At 38.2% G+C, this 20,048-nt stretch overlaps 1 protein-coding gene across 1 annotated transcript; it reads right to left on the bottom strand.

The window, feature by feature from the left end:
- Positions 1 to 4,881: 4,881 nt before the first annotated feature.
- LOC100755428 (interferon-induced very large GTPase 1) lies at positions 4,882 to 12,168 on the bottom strand. Its single transcript, XM_027404966.2, has one exon. It carries the CDS (start codon positions 12,166 to 12,168, stop codon positions 4,882 to 4,884), a length of 7,287 nt encoding a protein of 2,428 aa, XP_027260767.2.
- Positions 12,169 to 20,048: the final 7,880 nt, after the last annotated feature.

Raw genomic sequence — 20,048 nt, 5'->3', positions numbered from 1 at the left:
TGTGTGTACTGCCACAGTCTCCATGAATTTACAACTACATCAGTCCTGTTATGTTTCTCAGATACTTTTTCCTCGGAGCATCAACTCTGGCTCTTATAACCTCTCAGCTTCCTCTTCATCATAGGTCTGAGTCTCCATGAGAACACATACCATTTGATGAATATATATCATTTAGGACTGAGTGCTCTAAGGTTTTCACTCTCAACACATTGTTCACTTGTGGGTCTTTGTGTTAGTTCCCATCTACTATAAGGAGCTTTTCTGCTGCAAGTTGAGAAAATCACTGGTCTATGGTTATAGCAATCATTGTACTGCTATGTTACTTTGCCAAAATATTATTAATAGATATTCCCCTAGGCCTAAGACCCATCTAAAATCAGATTAATGACCTTTCTTTTTCATAGCAAAATATATTTCATTAGTAAGCTATATCACCACAAATAAATATATGCTTATATCATCAGTATTACAAGAACACCCTGCATTCTTAGAGAGAGGAGGTATCTAAAAGGTAAATGTGCTACAAGTAGTTCTCTGTAGCCTATCACAGTTATTGCTTTATTCTGGTTATATCAAAGAGTATGATAGTTGTTTAGACTACTTGAACATTTTTAGTTTTTTTTCTTGATTATTTTTGTTCTTCATTATTACTTGCCATTTTGTTTTTCAAAATGTATTTGTTTGGATTTTTTCCATCTTTTTTATTTGAATTAGAAACAAGATTGTTTTACATGTCACTCCCAGTTTCCATTCCCTCCCATCCTCCCCTACAACCCCCCCAAATAAAACCCTACCTATCACATATCCTTTCTGCTCCCCAGGTAGGGTGAGGCCTACTATAGATCTGTTTCTGTGGGTTTCACCAGCCTGGTCTGAACTACTTTGCCCATCATTAGTTCTTCTCTGCAACTGGATTCTAGTTCAGTTTAGTGATTAGTTGTGGGTGTCTACTTCTACTTCCACAAGCTGCAGGATGAAGGCTATAGAATGGCATATAAGACAGTCATCAATCTCATTATCAGGGGAGAGCATTTAAGGTAGCCTCTCCTCTGTTGCTTAGATTGATAGTTGGTGTCATATTTGTAGATCTACAGATCTTCCCCTACAGCCTGATTTCTCTGTAAACCTAAAATGTATCCCTCTATTATGGAATCTCCTTTCTTGTTTTCTTCTATTTTTCCCCCGACTCAACATTTCTGCTCCCTCATGTCCTCCTCACCCCTCCTCTTCTGCCTTTCTCATTCTCCTAGCTCCCTACCCCCTCCTCCCTTGCTCCCAATTTGCTCAGCAGATCTTGGCCTTTCCTCTTCAGGGGACCATGTATGTCTTTCTTAGGGTCCTCCTTGTTTATTAGCTTCTTTGGCATTGTGGAATGTAGGATGGTAATCCTTTGCTCTATGTCTAAAATCCACATATGAGTGAGTACATACCATGTTTTTCTTTTTGTGATTGGGTTACCTCACTGAGAATGGTTTCTTCTAGTTCCATCCATTTTCCTGCAAATTTCAAGATTCCATTGTTTTTTTTTTTTTCCACTGAGTATTACTCCATTGTGTAAATGTACTGAATTTTCTCTATCCATTCTTCAGTTGAGAGGCATCTAGGCTGCTTCCTGTTTCTGGCTATTACAAATAGTGCTGCTATGAACATCATTGAACAGATATCCTTGTTGTATGAATGTGCTTCTTTTGGGTATATGCCTAAGAGTGGGATTGCTGTATCCTGTGATAGACTGATTCCCATTTTCCTGAGGAGTTGCTATACTCATTTCCAAAGTGGCTGTACAAGTTGGACCTCCCACCAGAAGTTAAGGAGTGTTCCCCTTTCTCCATATCCTTTCAAGCATTAACTGCCATTGGTGTTTTTGATTTTAGCCATTCTAGAAGAAGTAAGATGGTATCTCAGAGTTGTTTTGATTTGCATTTTCCTAATGGCTAAAGATGTTGAACAATTTCTTATGTGTCTTTCAGCCATTTTAGATTTCTCTATTGAGAATTGTCTATTTAGTTCTGTACCCCACTTTTTAAATTGGATTATTTGGTGTTTTGGAGACTCTCTTCTTGAGTTCTTTGTATATTTTGGATATCAGCCCTCTGTTTGATGTGGCGTTCCTTTATTGTACAGGGTTGTTTTGGCTATCCTGGGTGTTTTCTTTTTCCACATAAAGTTGAGAATTGTTCTTTCAAGGTCTGTGAAGAATTGTGTTGAGATTTTGATGGGGATTGCATTGAATCTGTAGAATGCTTTTGGCAAGACTTTTACTATGTTTATCCTATGTATTCAAGAACACCAGAGATCCTTCCATTTTCTAGTATCTTCTTTAATTTCTTTCTTTAGAGACTCAATATTCTTATGGTACAGTTTTTTCACTTTTTTGGTTAGCATTACCCCAAGGTATTTTATGTTGTTTCTGGCAATTGTAAAGTGTGATGTTTCGCTGATTTCTTTCTACACAAATGTATCATCTGTATATAGTAGGGCTACAGATTTTTTTTAGTTAATCTTGTTTCCTGCCACTTCGCTGAAGGTGTTTATCAGCTGTAGGAGTTCTCTGTTAGAATTTTTTGGGTCACTTATATAGACTATCATATCATCTGCAAATAGTGAAAGTTTGACTTCTTCCTTTCTGATTTGTATCCCCTTGATTTCCTTTTGTTTTCTTATTGCTCTAGCAATAGGAAAATATTGAAGAGGTCCGGAGAGTGTGGACAGCCTTGTCTTGTCCCCGATTTTAGAGGAATTGGATTGAGTTTCTCTCCATTTAATTTGATGTTGGCTGTTGGCTGTTGGCTTGCTGTATATTGCTTTTTATTATGTTAAGGTATGTTCCTATTATCCCTGATATCTCCAAGACCTCCATCATGAAGGGATGTAAGATTTTGTCAGAGGCTTTTTTGGCATCTAGTGAGATGATCATGTGTTTTTGTTCCCTCAGTCTGTTTATATGGTGGATTACATTGATGGATTTTTATATGTTGAACCATCCTTGCATCCCTTGGATGAAGGCCACTTGATCATGGTGGATGATTTCTCTGATGTGTTCTTGGATTTGATTTGCCAGTATTTTATTGAGAATTTTTGCATCAATGTTCATGAGGGATATTGGTCTGTAGTTCTCTTTCTTAGTTGTGTCTTTGTGTGGCTTGGGTCTCAAGGTTATTGAAGCCTCATAAAAGAGTTTGGCAATGACCCTTCTGCTTCTATTGTGTTGAATACTTTGAGGAGAATTGGTGTTAGCTGTTCTTTGAATTTCTTGAAGAATTCTGCAGTGAATCCATCAGGCCCTTGGCTTTTTTGTGTTGGGAGACTTTTGGTGACTGCTTCTATTTCATTAGGGTTTGTAGCCCTATACATGTTCCTTATCTGTTCTTGATTTAACTTGTTAAGTGACATCTCTCCAGGAAATTGTCCATTTCCTTTAAATTTTTGAACTTTGTGGAATACAGCTTTTTGAAGTATGACCTGATGATTCTCTGGATTTCCTTGTTGTCTGTTGCTATGTTCCCCTTTTCATTTCTGATTTTATTGATTGCATGTTCAGTCTCTGCCATTTGGTAAGTTTGGATAAATGTTTGCCTATCTTGTTGATTTTCTCGAAGAACCAACTCTTCGTTATATTGATTCTTTGTATTATTCTCCTAGTTTCCACTTTGTTATTTTCAGCTCTCAGTTTGAATATTTCCTGGTGTCTGCTCCTCCAGAGTGTATTGGCTTCTTTGTGTTCTAAAGCTTGCATTTGTGCTGTTTATTCTCTAGTGTGATTATTCTCCTGTTTCTTTATGTGGGCACTTAGCACTATGAACTTCCCTCTTAGCACTGCTTTCAAAGTGTCCCATGAGTTTGGGTATGTTTTGTATGTCTCATTGAATTCTAGGAAATCTTTTCTTTCTTTCTTTTTTCTTCCTTGACCCAGGAATTGTGCAACTGGGCATTACTTAATTTCCATGTATTTGTAGGTTTTATTCAACTCATGTTGTTGTTGAATTCTAACTTTAAAGCATAGTGGTTTGATTAATGACCTTTTTATAGCAGTGTCAGAAGTGTATCCACACATGGAATTGGTCTTAAATCCAGTTAGAAGGTGTTTGGTTGATGCTGAAACATTGGGATACTATTGAAACAGTATAACTTGCAAGGCATGCCACTGGTACAGGTTACTGAGTTTGTAGCTATGTAATACCAGGCTTAAATACTAATATTTGTGGTTTGTACTTGTTTTTCAACTATTAACAGAAAAATACCGAGATGTATTGGACAAAAAAGTAATAATATAATCTGAAAAATAGTAATTATTTCTTTTTCTTTATTTCCTGAAAATATGTCCTGAACAAATCTGGTTTATTTTTCCAAAATAGAGGCTACAAAAATTCTCTACTTTGGCATTCTTAATAAAAAATGAAGGTTGATAGAATGAAAGTCAGAAATGTTTTCTCATAACTGGAGTGGGTGAAAACATCCATTTAAACTAATTTAAGGCAAATTGTAGCAAATTGTGTATAATGGTTGAACTTACCACTCAGTGTTGTAAAGGAATAAACAACAGCCAGAAATGCTAACATCTCCTTCTAATGAGGCAACTTTTCCTAAGTCACTAAACATTTAAGCAAATATAAGAAATAATAAAGTATGAAATATGCTTTTGAATGGATACTGATTTTATCATACATTCACATATTTAGTATATCATATTTAAGTAGAAGAAATCAAGAGAGAAAAAGTCTTTTTAGAAAAATATCTTCAAATATTGAGACATTAACCAATTTATTTTTACTTTTTTCATTTATAAGGTAGAATCTTAAAGGTGTTACCTAAATTGATATTAGGCTTCCTAGGTTAATGTGAAATTTGTGTAGCACTGCTAGTGGTGTATTTTGACCATCATTATTTTTTTAAGTCATCAAGTACTTCTTGCTTTGTGATTTTGTTCCAAGAATCTGGAATCTTGCCTAAATTCGTAAATTTTTTCCCATATTTCACCTCAAGCTCTGATCTGAAGTGACAGATAAACCATTTCCAGTATGGTTGGGTAGATGAGTCTGGGGTGATGCTCCATGTGGCAAAATTACCTCCTGCTTCTCGATATTTCTTATATGGGAATTTCTTGTCATCACTTAAAACAAATAAATTATTACTTGATACTGAAGTACTACAGCAGCTAATGTCAAAGTCATTTGTTTTATACCATCCCCCTCCCCTGACAGACTGAGGACGGTGGAATGGCACACTGTGGTCTCCTTCATGTTGGGGGATGGTGTTTGTGCAAATTGCTTTACAAAAAGGACACTGATTCCAGCAGCCACAAAGATGTTCAGAGAGAATCTTCTCAATATTAGGAACCATTTCATCTATGGGCCTCCTTGAGCAGTCCTCTTCTACTTTCCTCATTGCAGGATCCAATGCTGCACTCATAGCTTCTTTGAGAAATTCAGTATCCTTTATTTCCTGGTGCTCGATGCTTATCAGGTCTTTTCTTGGAAAGATCAGGTTGCTCCCTAAATGATCACAAAACAAATCCAACCAGCCAGAAGCAGTGCTGCTTTCATTGTTAGCAACTTCTGTGGTCTTATGAATGGCAGTGAGGATGGCATTCTTGATGTCACCTAAACTTATTTTTAAAAATGTTTTTACTTTTTCACTTTCTTTTTCTGAACAGTATCTTCTAATGTGTTCACTAATGTAATCCCTGAAAAAGGATTGTGGCTGATGAATGTATTGCCAATACTTATCAAAGTTTTCTTCTTCTGCCAAAGAAATGAGAATATGTTTCTCCAAGTTAGCTCTGTTTCCACTGAATGCAGGACAGGTAGATCTCATGTCCCCAGCTACTTTAGGACCCATTTTGCCCCATATGGTTGCAGAGATAGCAGGAGTGAGCTTGAGCCACAGGAAGTCAACAAAGGATGTGATGGAAGTGGCACCTTGGCAGGAGATCTTAAAACTCAAGAAGAAATCATCTTTCTTGCTCTCCAGATAGGTCACAGGATCATTTGCTATCTTGAATGCCTTATGCATTTCCTTGAAACTCTTGGATGCTTTTTGGAACAAGAATAAGGATAAATCAATTGTATAGTCTCTAGTAAATGTGTAATCTTCCTCAGGGGAAACAGACTTCATTTTATATTCTATGATCCTCAGGATTTTATGAAAATCATTCTGGTTGTAATCACGCTTTTGCTTCCAAATTGTTTCAATTGTTTCATTGAATCTTAAATAAATGTAGTTAGTAGTTTCATTGATTGATTCTTTATGACAGGATTCTAAACTCTTGGTAAATATATGATATTTTTTTTTCATTTGGACATGCTTGTCATAATTGACACAAAATATTTCTCTATCGTTTCTTCTTAGTCTTTCTGCAATATTTTTGTCTTTTGTGAAATACCCTAGAATAATGCTTTCAGCATCCCCATCTATGTTGGGCTCTGTGATAGGAGGTGCAGTAGAAGACACATTGTAGATCCAATTTTTCCAAACTTGATTGAATTTCTCACGCAACTCCTCATCACTTAATTCTTTACCTTTTAAACTCAAAGCCAACTTTCGACTCTTCTCTAACAATTCATTTTCATATTGTGATTTTTGATTATCCAGTGTGTCTTGGCTTTTTTTAAGACTGATTAGTTCATTGCCTTTCCTTCTGGTGTCTGAAATAAGTGTATCTTTAAGAATGAGTAGCTTATGTTCAAAATTTGCTTTCCATTGAACCAATGTTTCACTATCTGGGTCTTCTTCAAAATATTTGTCAAAATCTTGCTTGATGGTTTCATATTTCTTGTTAAGTGGACCCTCCAGTGTATTGGTTGTGAGTGTCAGGATTTTCCCATTCTGAATCTGATTGTTGAGCTGATTCTGTAAGTCCAGCACATAACTCCTCAGCTCCCAGGTCCATTGGTTATACATGGTTTCTAGTTTGCTCATGGCTATGACCTCTTGGGTGTTCCGAAAACTGAAAATGAAGTTCTCAGTGACCAGGGCATTCCACAAATCTTGAACTCGAAATTTTACATCTGAGATCTTCATGATCCTTCCCCCAGATTCCTGCCGGGCAATCCTAAGAATCCCATTCTTCAGTTCCTGCACATTATGACTATAGCGAGGATTGGGAGGAGCCATTGGGGGATTGCCATCCCAGAGGTGGGCAAAGTAGTAGACATGACTATTGACATCAAATTTAATGACATCGCTGAAGCGGGTTATGTTTGAACACTCTTCCTGTTCAGCAGCTAATGCTGTCATTTCATCTAGTCTCTGCTCCAGTCTCCTTCGTCCTTCCATAGTTTGGTCTTTTGCTGTAACTTCTCCCACATTCTGATGGACAAAGATGCAACTGGGAGAGATTTTCACTTGTTTCATTCTCAGAAATGCCTGGACCACAATTTGTAGGATATCTTGCATCTCTGATGGATTCTCCCCAAAAATATTGATCAGAGTCAAGTTTCCAAGGCCAGTGACGAATGTTGCCAATTCATTGTCCCAATTCTGGGATTTGTTGTTGAGTTCTGGAGCTCGAAGGCCTTCTGTGTCTACAACAAGCATAAAATCAAAGCCAAGTTCTCCTGTGAATTTCTTATCCACCTCCAGGAGCTGCATGTAGGCCCCCTTGGTACATCTGCCTGCACTAACTGTGAACTCTAAACCAAACAGTGCATTCAGTAGGGTGGACTTCCCTGAGCTTTGCAGGCCAAGGACAGATAAAACAAACAGCCTTTTGTCTCCAACTTTCTCTGATATCTTGTCAAAAACAGCTGCTATCCACTTTAGAGGCACATATGAAGCATCCCCATCCATCAGCTCAATGGGAACACCAGCTATCATCAGGTCTGCAGCTATTTGGGGGAGGCAGAGAAAAAGTCTATCTCTAGTGGAGGAAGTTTCTTCCAGAGCTTCATAGATCTGGCCAACTTCTCGGAGAATGTGCTCAATTCCAAAAGTGCAGTTAAAAATCTCAGTAGCAATGCCTTCTATCTGCTTCTGCCAGTTTGTAAGGGAGCTGCTCTTCTCTGCCCTTTCCTTTTCTGCTTGTACCTGTGACCACAAAAATTGTTGCTTTTCATGTAAAACTTCCAAGTGTTCCATGGTTAGATATTCCAAAATCACACTTAACCAGTATAAGAAGTAGAGTTTGAGGTCATTTTCCGAGTCTTCTTTGAGAATCTTTAAGACAGATTGCATTAAATCATTGAGAGGGAATGCCTTTTTAAACTGCTGCCATCTGATTTTTTGTTTTTCTGTCTCAATGTCACTCTTGTGTTGTTCTATGCTCCGATGCCCTTTTTCTTGTAGATGATAGAGTTCTTTGTCCTTCTTACACCAAAGGTGCCATAGTTGTCCCTGAAGAGGTAGCAAGTTTTCCTTTACCTGAGACAACTTGGATTTTTTCAGAAGTTCCATATTTTTCTGTGCTTTTTCTTTGGCTTCCTTTAATTTTCTTTGGTCTTCATCAATCTTGAATCCTTGTTTTCGAGCCACCTGTGAACAGTCTTCTATACTGAGAACAGTGCCAGAGATCTCCAGTAAATTTTTGATGGTAGTCATGAGTTCTTCTGTTAATTCTGCCTCATTTCTATTCCTAATGCCAATTCTTACCTTTCTGCCAGAATTATTAGTCATGACTTTTTCTTTGTCATCAATTAAACAGACTAGAGGTTTTGATGACTGCCACAGTTGCCTGACAAGTGTTTGGTTTTCTTTATTGTTATCAGAAGCTGACATGAGGATCACTATGAGAGAAGAGACATCCTGCAAGAAGCTGAGTTGCTGCCTATGTTCTTTGGCATCTCCATGAAGATTGGTGAAGGCCACACACTTGTCAAATATGTCCTCCCCTTGGCTTCCTGGGCAGAACCAGCAGATCTCTGTTACTCCCTCCATCAGGAGACAGTGTTTGCTGCTTCCTCTGCAGTGTCTGTGAAAAAACACATCATGTTTATGTTTACTGAGGAGAGAGTTCATGATCTGAGATTTGGAAGCAGAAAGACCATTTCCAACTCTAATAAAGGACACAATGGGGGTAGAGACACAGCACATCTGCTGTTTCTTGTGACTGTAGCTCTTGTCCTGTGGTGATTTACCTGCCTCTTGCCAACTTCTCCGAACTTGTCTGAGGGACCAGAGAGAAAATTCTAATTGAGAAGTGTTGGGATTCGGCACCACAAGGGGTAGTGCAAATTGACAAATGGAAAGTTTAGACAAAATATATTGCCTGGCAAGATCATCTGCACAGTGATAAATGGCCATCTGGATGTCCATTGGGTGAATTTGGGACGGGAAGTCAGTGCCTACAGAGTTAGTGACTTCCTCACTGTCATCAAACAACTCTTCATAAGGATCAATAACCTCATTTTCCTGGTTGGAGGGACCTACAGAATCCTTGGTTTCTGCATTTCCAGCATTTTTAAAGAACAGATATCTGAACCCACAATCTAGCATCAGTAGCTTTTGTAGGAAATAGAAGGGAAGTTCCTGTTCAGATCCTGGCTGTGTATTGTATACAGAAGTCTTGTAGATCAGATGGAAGTCAGCTCTGCTCATCCCTTTTGGGTAGTGATGTTCTAGGCCTAGACGCTGGAGTAAGTCTAGGAAAGGTCCTTTTTCTATCACCTCTTTTTCATTGTTATCATCATCTTGTTGTTCATAAGTTTCTTTGTTTTGATTCAGGAGACTTTGCAATTGTTTTTTCACTTCATCCATCTGCAAAGAAGAAACCGAGTCTTCATATTTCCCATCAATGAGTAATCTCAAATTATTCTCAAGAGTCTCCCAATCATCTGTTCCAAAATTTGTGAGGATATGTTTCACTTTAGTAGACAGTAAGTGCTCCATGTGCTGCCTTGTTAATGCCAATCTTTGTGCTTTTTCTTCTGGGGAAATGGCTGAGACCCCAACTGTGGTCATCAGAACTTTGAGCACCAGGAATGCCTGTGCCCTGTCAATATAGAGAGTTTTGAGTTCCTGATATGTGTTTTGGACAGTTTGTATTTCATCCAGGAGGAAGGTTAACTCAGCACACCCCAGGAGAGGTTGGAAAATACCACTTTCCAGCTGATAGCCTGCACCAGCTGCGATGGAGAGTAGTAGCAGCTGCATGTCTGGTTGCTCTGTTTCTCTGAGGTAGTTCAAGAAAGAGCTCAGAGCTGTGGTGACATCACATGTAGCTTTCCTTTGAGCCTCTTCCACTGTTTCTGGGGACTCAGATTTGATGTTTGCTTCTGTGAGAAATTTTTGGATTTCTTTTAAATTTTTAAGGAATTCAGACAATTCAGTGATTTTGACTTGTGGTTCCTCTGACTCTGTTTGGTAGATCCACTGCATAATTGACTTCAGCTGAGGAAAGTTTTTCACTTTGTAGACATGAGGTTCTAGAAGGCCGTGAATCTGAGATTTAATAAACTGTGTGTTTTTAATGGAAGAGGTTTTGCAAAAGTTGACAGTGCTTATGAGGAAATTCTGTAGATCCAAATTTGTAAGGCATGAATTAATCCAAATTTCATACCCTTTTGTTTTGTGAGCCAGTGCTTGCATGAAAACCATCAATTTCTTAAGCTGCTCTTCAGGGTCAGAGACCTCCCAGGATTTCACATCATCCAGGAAATATCCTGCTTCTTTTATGGAACTCAGCACCTCCTCTCCAGCCTGGATGTGGGCATCAAGGCCTGTCAGAGCAGAGTAGTTGTCTGCCAGGCAGCTTGCCAACAGAAAGGGGTCCTTAAAACTGCTTCTGTGGTTAGATAGGATGATGTCCCAAATGGGAACCAGCTGAAGTTCTCGGTCAATGACAGACCAGGTTTTGTTGCTGGCAAGAAGCCCAGTAGTCCACTGAACAACTCCATTAGCTTCTGGTGGTCCACCTATGTGGGCCACAGACAATTTCACTTTGATTTGGCACTGCTGGTTAGTTGAATTTTTGTAGGATCTTACTAAATGTGACTCTGATGTTGTCATCTCCCCCCCAACTTTAATCCCAAAGCCACTGTAGCTCCCCCTTATGTAAGTATTCAAAGCCTCTGCTGTCTGCTGCTTCACACAATCCAGCTGGTCACTTCTGAAACCTTCTGAAATGGCCTTCCAGCAGTAGATTCCCCCAAGGTGCAGAGAACCTTGATTAGCATGAGAGCCAAATCTGTTGAAGAAATTTTCAGTCCTGTTCCTAACTACAAGGAATCTGTCTGGTCCATCAGTGTGTTCCAGTTGCTCCTCAATGATTTTCAGTTCCTTAAGAGCACCTTTGGAGAGCTGGAGCTGATCAGTCCGAAAGTGGAAGGAGGCTAGTGGGTTGTAGCTGAACATCGATGAGCAGAAATAAGAATGCTTAGAATGTGATTGGTGGGCATCTTTGGATTCTGAATGCTTGACTTTGTCCATCCCACCTTCTGAACTAAATCCCCAGCCCCCACCCTTGGCTGACAGCGTTAACCTGAAACCAAGCTTCTCCACAGTTTCAGTGAACAGGGATTCTTCTTTGGAAGATGTAAATTCTTTTGTTTCCATCTGTTTTCCTTGCTCCGGTCCAAAGAGTAAGAATTCCTGGGGAACCCTGAGTAGTTCTTCTCTCCTTGCTACCAGGTCTTTTTGGTGGGAGGTCTTATAAATTCCTTGCAAGGCCAGGCCTCCAGATGTGAATCTTAGCAGGTCTCTATGTGAGAGGTTTTCACTATTTGCCAGTGTCTGTTCTATGTGACTGAGATGTCTTTCCATTGTTTCAGTGATGTCTTCTAGGGGCACTTCAGGCCCTGGCCAGCACTCCTCAGGGATCTCCATTGCTTGTCTTAGCTCTACTTCTTTCCTCCTCACTGCCTCTTCCTGTCTGTGCTTCCCTTGTGACTGCAAGGTCCTCAGTTCCTGCAGTGCCTGTTCTGCCTGCTTCTGCCTGTTCTTTATCACTCCCCCTGGAGTCTCCTGGAACTCTGCACCACTATTTATCTGTGAGAGGTCAAGCAGCTTCTCTAGGGCCTTTTTCTCCCATGTGTATTGTGTCTGGGACTTCAGCTTCTGGAGGTCTTTTTCTTCTATGTGTTGTAAGGCCTGGGCACAGGTCACACCCAGGTCTTCCTGAAGCTTAGGCAGCCAGTAGTCAGCAGACAGCCCAACTTCTTTCACCATCTCCTGGAGATTTTGCTGTCTTCTGCTTCTGGATTGAGACTCATCAAGGATGCCCGTTTTTCTTTCCATGGCTCTGTGAAGAACACATACATATTTAGTCTGTGTCTCAATTGTAAGAATTCTCTTCCACATTATGTAACATGTGGTTGTTCTTAGGAAGCTAGTCTGCAAAGCTTTTCATGCCTTCATCTAATTGTCTTATTTTAGGTGTTTGACATCTTCGTTATACCCTTTTCTTTTTGCTGAATATAATTTATGTTTCTATCTATCATTAAGAGCTTCAATGTTAAAAATTAATTTTAAGCATTTCCTCCTACATTGACTCAACATCAGAACCATTAAGTTGATGGTTAAGTTTGAATACATAGTTAGGTGACAACCCATTTTTTTTTATCTTACAGTAAGTTCAATTTTTATATGCTAAATAACTTTTCTGTATTTGTTTCTATGAAACCTATGTTGACTGTTTCCAATGAAAATTCCTTGAGTACATATTAAGTTATGTACTATTGATTTGAACTGCTATCATAAATAAGTTTCTACTTTGTTTATGTTTGTGACTCATGTATAACTTTTTAATTTTGTCCTAGCATGCTGTCTTAGAGTCATTTCATTGTGGTCATACATCATGATTAAGAAAACTTGTAAAAGAATCGGTTTAGTTCCAGGCTTATTATGTCAGAAGGTTAGAGTGTATTGTCATCAATCACATCAGGGGCATGGCAGCAGTCATGCAGGAATGGTACTGGAGTGATAACGAGAGCTCACATTTTTAAACACAAGTATGATACAGAGAGAAATATAGAGTTAATGTCTTTCTGTGTGTATGTGTGTGTGAGAGAGAGACAGAGACAGAGACAAATACAGAGAGAATCACAGACAGAAAGACAAAGAGAGGCACAGACAGACATGGCGACACAGAGAAAGACAGGGAGTGAGGGGAGGGAAATATAAGGAGAGATTAGGAAGATTACAGGTAGGTAGATAGTTAGATAGTTAGATAGGTAGATAGATATATAGACAGACAGACAGACAGACAGACAGACAGACAGATATTGGGAATGTCTTGAAACCTCAAAGACTACTTCTTGTGACATACCTCCTCCAACATGGCTACACCTCCTAATCCTTCATAAGGAGTTCCACCAACTGGCATTCATATATATGAGCCTATGGCCATTCTCACTCAAACCACGACTTGCTACTACCAGCCCCTTCTCCAATTCCATGGCTGTATCACAATACAAAGTGTGTCTAGACCAATTTGAGAATTCCTCATATTCTTTCAGTCTCAACACTGTTTAAAATCTAGTCTCTTCTGAGACTAAAGACAATTTATGAATTGCAACACCCTATAAAATAAAAAATCAAATTACATATTTCCAACATACAATAACACAGAATATAAGTTACTGTTCCAGAGAGCATAAACAGGGGCAAGACCATAATAAAGCTAGACAAACTCTAAATCCCATAATGTCTCTCTGTCTTATCCCAATGACCTTAGATGTCTCCAACCTTTCAGTTTTGTTGACTACAACACACTTCTCTTCCTTTGCCTGGTTACTCCCTGTATGCCATTTTTGCAGATATCTTATACCTCTTGCATTTCCAGTATCTTTAGGTATCCCCCAGCATCTAGAAAATTTTCTTTCAAAGATTTGAAAAATGGCCTTTCAGTGTCTCTATTCAGGGACTTCCCTGCTTCAAACTTTAGCTTCAGTGGTTCTCCTGGTTCATAGAAAATTATTCTACAATCCCTTTACTCTTGTATCCTCATGAATGTAAAGCCTGACTATGTGGACAATATTGCCAAGTTTGACTACCAACTTGGAAGGACTACCAACTTGGCACCTTTGAATCACATTTGTAGGAGCTTTGAATTGTTGCTGCTTTTTATGAGCACAATATTTCCTTAAGTTCTTTCTTTCCACAAGTTGGTAGCTTAGGGGAGTGTTGTCTTGCTTTGTGGTCACCCATTTCTTTATTCCAATTCAGCTCAAGTGCTCTTTAAATTTTTCATCTCTGTCAGCAGAAGTCTAGCATCAATGTTAAGTTTCTTGATGTAAATTTCAAGATGCACATTTTGTGTTGCTTTTTTACCCCCTTGTTCTTTTACATTGTAGATTTTCACAAAATTGATTACTAGTAACTATACAACATTAGGCCATCTTGAAACTTTCCTTGTAAAGGAATTTACTCCAATTCTTTTCCATTTTTGCCTTAGGCAGACTGTTAGAATAATAGCAGAACACAGCCAATTTTTATTCCAAAATCTCATAAAAATTTTCTAAAGTCAATTTTCTATTATTATTGTACTCTGAAACTTCTTGAGTCAAGCCACATTGTCATACATGGAATAAATCTCAGCTGACCATGTTACATAATTGTTTCGTATGTACCCCACTCTTACCAATGTACAGACCATCCAGATAACAACTAGACAAAGAATCACTGGTTCTAACAGAAGTGATTAAACAAATGGATCTACCAGATATCTATAGAACATTTCACCCAAACACAAGAGAATATACCTTCTTTTTTAGCACCTCATAGAACTTTCTCCAAAATTGAATCATTCTAAGTAACAAACCAAGTTTCAACATATACAAGAATATTGTAATATCCCCCTATATCCTATTAGACCACCACTGATTAAAGTTGGATTTCAACAACAACAGAAACAACAAAAAGCCTACAAAACTCATGGGAACTCAACAATTCTCTATTGAATGACTACTGGGTCAAGGCAGAAATAAAGATATTAAAGAATTCCTAGAATTCAATAAAAATGAATGCACAATGTACCAAAACTCGTGAGACAAATGAAAACAGTGCTAGAAGAAATTTATAGCACTAAGTGTCTACTGTCTACATAAAGAAATTGGAGAGATCTGATCCTAGCAACATAGAAGCACAACTGAGAGCTTAGGGAAAAAAAAGAAGGAAGCACATGCAAGAGGAGTAGATACAATGAAATAATCAAGCTGAGGGCCAAAATCAATAAAATAGAAACAAAGAAAACAATCCACCCTCCAAAATTAATAAAACAGAAGATAGATTAACCCTTATCAAAACTAACTAAAAGTAGAGAGAATACCAAATTATCAAAATCAGAAATGAAAAGGGGGACATAGCAACAGACACAGAGGAAATTCAAAGAATCATTAAGTTGTACTTTTAAAAACTGTACTCAGTTTCTGGTCTGCCTTCTGGTGCCCTACTTAGAGCCTCCTGAGGCCTGAGGACAGGAGAACCTGTCCTGGCCATCCAGAGTCTGCCAACATCACAGTGCTAGTCCCACCTTCACCCATGGGAAGCAAGTGCCATAGGAGTATTGAACCTTCTTGCACCCACCAGAAGAGAACCTTGGACTCATATCCACTAGGAGAGGGAGAGACCTGACCAGCACCCACTGGAAGAAGGGATGGGAAGATGACAGTATAAGAATACATTCAACAACAGAAAGATTAATATGATGCCATCAGAGTCTAGGGATACCACACCACCAAGACCTGAAAATCACAACACAGATGAAGCAGAAGAGAATGACCTAAACACAACTTTAAGAAGATGATAGAGACTCTCAAAGGAGAAATGAGACAATGCCTTAAAGAAATGGAAGAAACAAAAACAAAATTATTCAAGAAATGGAGGAAAAGACAAAGCATAAATTGCAAGAAATAAACAAATCTCTTAGGAAACAAGGAAAGCCAAGAGAAAACAACCAGAGAAGGGAAGGAAACAATTCAAACAGTATAAGGCTAAAAAGCTGAAATAGAGACAATTAAAAAAACCATAGTCTGGGGGAATGCTGGAAATAGAAAAGCTGGTTAAATGATCAGGAACAACAGATGCAAGTGTAACCAACAGAATACAAGAGCTGGAAGAGAGAATCTCAGGTGCTGATGATACACTAGGAGAAATAGATTCATCAATCAAAGAAAATATTAAGTCCTACAAATCCCTAACATTAAATATCCAGGAAATATGTGACACTGTAAAAAGACCAAACCTAAGAATAATTTGTATACAAGAAGGTAAAGAAACCAAAGACACAGAAAACATTTTCAACAAAATCACAGAAGAAAACTTTCCCAACCTAAAGAAAGACATGCCAATGAAAGTACAAGAAGCTTATAGAATATAAAATACAGTGGACTACAAAATCTCACCTCAACACATAATAATAAAAACACCAAACATACAGAATAAAGAAAGAATATTAAGAGCAGCAAGGGAAAAAAGCACAAGTAACATATAAAGGGAAACCTATCAGAATTACACCTAACTTCTCCATGGAAACTCTGAAAGCCAGAAGGTCCTGGATAGATATTCTACAAACACTAAGAGACCAAGGATGCCAGCCCAGACTGGCATAACCAGCAAAGCTTTCAATCACTATAAATGGAGAAAACAAGGTATTCCATGGCAAAACCAGATTTAAACAATACATATCCAATGATCCAGTCCTCCAGAAAGACCTGCAGGGAAAGCTCCAACAAGGAAAGTTAACTACACTCACAAACATATATGCAATAGGTAATCCCATTTTACTTAAGACAAAAAAAAGTGGGGCTGGGGAATCCACACATAATACAACCACCAACAACAAATCCAAAACAAACAAGAACTACCAATCAATGGTCATTAATATCCCTCAATATTAATGGTCTTAACTAGCCTATAAAAAGACACAGGCTAAAAGAATAGATACAAAGACAGACTCCATCTTTCTGCTGAATACAAGAAACATACCTCACCTTCAAAGACAGACCTCAGAGTTAATGGTTGGAAAAAGATTTTCCAATCAAATGGACCCAAGAAACAAGCTGGTGTAAAAATCCCAACATCTAACAAATTAGACTTTCAATTAAAATCAACCAAAAGAAATGAAGAAGGTCATTTCATATACACCAGAAGAAAAAAATCTATCAGGATGAAGTCTCCATTCTGAACATCTATACCCAAAATTCAAAGGCATCCACATTTGTAAAACAAATATTATTAAATTCAAATCACACATAAAACCTCACACACTTACAGTGGGAGACTTCAACACCACACTCTTACCACTAGACAGGACAACCAGATAGAAACTTAACAAAGAAACAAAGGAACTAACAGAACTTATGACCCAATTGGGTTTAACAGACACCTAGAGAACATTCCATCCAAACACAAAAGACTAGACCTTCTTCTCAGTGCCACATAGAACCTTCTCTATAACTGACCACATACTCAGCAACATAGCAAACCACAACAGATACAAAAGAAATGGCATAGCCGGGTGTTGGTGGCACATGCCTTTAATCCCAGCACTCGGGAGGCAGAGGCAGGTGGATCTCTGTGGGTTTGAGGCCAGCCTGGTCTCCAGAGCAAGTGCCAGGATAAGCTCCAAAGCTACACAGAGAAACCCTGTCTGGAAGAAAAACAAACAAACAAAAAGAACAAAAGAAATGGAATAACGGAATTACCCACTGTATCTTATCAGACCACCATGCTTAAAAGTTAGGTTTCGACAACAATACAAATTGCAGAAACCCCCAAACTCATGGAAATAGAACCACGTGCAATTGCACCATTCCTGGGCCAAAGGAGAAATAAAAAAATAAATTAAAGACTTGCGAGAATTCAATGAGAATGAAGACAAAACATACCCAAACTTTTGGGACACTTTGAAAGCAGTGCTAAGAGGAAAGTTCATAGCACTAAGTGTCCACATAAAGAAACTGAAGAATAGTCACACTAGAGAATTAACTTTAAGTGGGTTTTCACAGATATGTAGTCACAGTGTTAGAAAATGGACTAATACCATTCATTCAATGTAAAAAATCTCTGCTCTGACATTGAAGATCCCCCTTGGAAGACCTCACCCTCCCTGGGAAGCAGAAAGGTGATGGGATAGGGGCTTGATAGGGAGCAGGGGAGGAGGGGAGGGAGAGAGAACTGGGATTGACATGTAAAACAAGCTTGTTTCTAATTTAAATTAAAAAATAGAAAAAAATTCTCTGCTCTATAAGAGGCAAAATGAAGATAAAAGAAGCTGATCCATAGTCTTGGAGAAAATATAAAATATCTTTTATTAGATATTAGCAGTGTCATTCAGAACACAACCTTTAATAACCAATAGCATGAAATTGAACAGCACAGTTAAAGACTGGGTCAAATACTTTAGCAAGCTATTCGCAAAGAAGATTTATAGATCACTTATAGGTTTAGGAAATAATTTTATTTTTGGTTTTTCCAGACAGGGTTTCTCTGTGTAGCTTTGAAGGTTGTCCTGGAACTCACTCCATAGAGGAAATAATTTTTTTTACATGATGTGTCATTTTAGAAATGGAAGTGAAAGCAATCATGAAACATTACCATTGTTGCATTGAAGAACATCTGTATTCCTAACAATACTCTATGCTTGTATTGAGTGGAAGTGGAACAAGTCTGTACTAGGTCTGAAGACATAGAGATAGTTATTGTCCTTAACATTTCCTCTTGAGGGACATTGACTCCCAGGAGAGGAAAAGTCAGAGGGATAAAATTATTATCTCTGAGATGAGATTTTTTTTTTCATGAGGGCTGGGCTACATTCTCTGTGACAGGTGAATAGATGAACAATTTAACAATTCTGGAACCACCTTGCAGGAGTGACCACCTTCTAATATCTGAGACATTGATGGATCCATGATGTATATAAACACAACCAGACCAGGACTGGTCTGGTTATGGTCAATTATGCATACATTTTTCTCTCTTGTTGAATCTAAATCTCCCGTGCCAATAACCTAATGATAGATTTAGGGACCACTGGTTCACTTATATGTGTTCATTCCAGCATGGCCAAGTAGAATTAATACTCTGTATCATTTTTACCAGTATACATTTCTTTAACTAGATGCCAAGCCAAGATTTTTGGAACTATTGTATCTATGGCTTTATCCTAAAAGCTTTGATAAGATTCTTAGTGTAAAGTTTTACTCTAGACAGAATGACCTTCCTTCCTAAGTGAATTAAAAATACAAAATATTAGACAAAGAATTATGTAAGAGCTAAATGAGACCTGTGTCTTCTCTACCTCCTTTTAACTGAAGTCAGAGCAAATGTAGCCCATTAAAATTCCAGTCCATTGCCTCAGAAAAGAGTGGTGAAAATATTTTATTTACTCATGATGATTTGTTAAATGTCAAATAGTAAATGAAAACTTTAAGTTTTTCCTGCATCACAGCTCCTGAACTCTATCTGACACTCTACCAAAGACAGGCTATAACTAACTCTTCTTTCCCTCTCCTAGGTCAATTCAGGGGAAGCAATCTCTAATGAGTTGACTGGCTCACATTGGCATCTTCCTAGTCATGTCCATCCTCCCATAAAGGAATGATCCTGTTCTGGGCCAGCCTTATGGTTCAGAGAGTATTTGCCACATAAACCCAACAACCTGATTTAATCCCTAGAACCCACATAAATGTTAAGGACAGAAGATAGTCCATAGAGGGGTCCTCTGATTTCCACTTGTGTGCTGTTGTGGCAAGTATGCTTTCCCTATCATGCAAAAACCCACATGATAAAAACAAAATATTAAAAACATAAGAAAATCTCTCTTTCTCCATGGTTTTTCAGATGTTTTTATTATAGACCTTACATTTGGATTAGTTTTCCTGTTGCAAATGTTCCATTCCATCATCTGCAATAAATTTTCAAGAAGGTCTCTTCCTTACATGTGGTCTTGGTCTTATTTTTTCACACAAATAATCAGGTTATTTTTTGCTTATCATATGTCTCTATTATTATCCCATAATTTTAGATTTATTACTAGGGTAGTAATTTTAAGAATATTCAGAAATTTGGACTTACAATGTCTCATTAATGTTTACAAGCTTTCTGAAAATGAGAAATCATTGGGATAGTTCTCCCTTCTCCCTTCTCCAAATGGCTAGGTTTCTCTGTAGGTCTAC

The sequence above is a fragment of the Cricetulus griseus genome, chromosome 3 (assembly GCF_003668045.3).
Source record: "Cricetulus griseus strain 17A/GY chromosome 3, alternate assembly CriGri-PICRH-1.0, whole genome shotgun sequence".
Taxonomy (NCBI): domain Eukaryota; kingdom Metazoa; phylum Chordata; class Mammalia; order Rodentia; family Cricetidae; genus Cricetulus; species Cricetulus griseus.
Note: the sequence above shows the minus strand (reverse complement) of the source record. Positions and strands in the feature narration are given on the sequence as shown.

Coding starts and splice junctions, on each gene's coding strand:
- LOC100755428 (XM_027404966.2), bottom strand. CDS start 12,168: ATGGAAAGAAAAACGGGCATCCTTGATGAGTCTCAATCCAGAAGCAGA.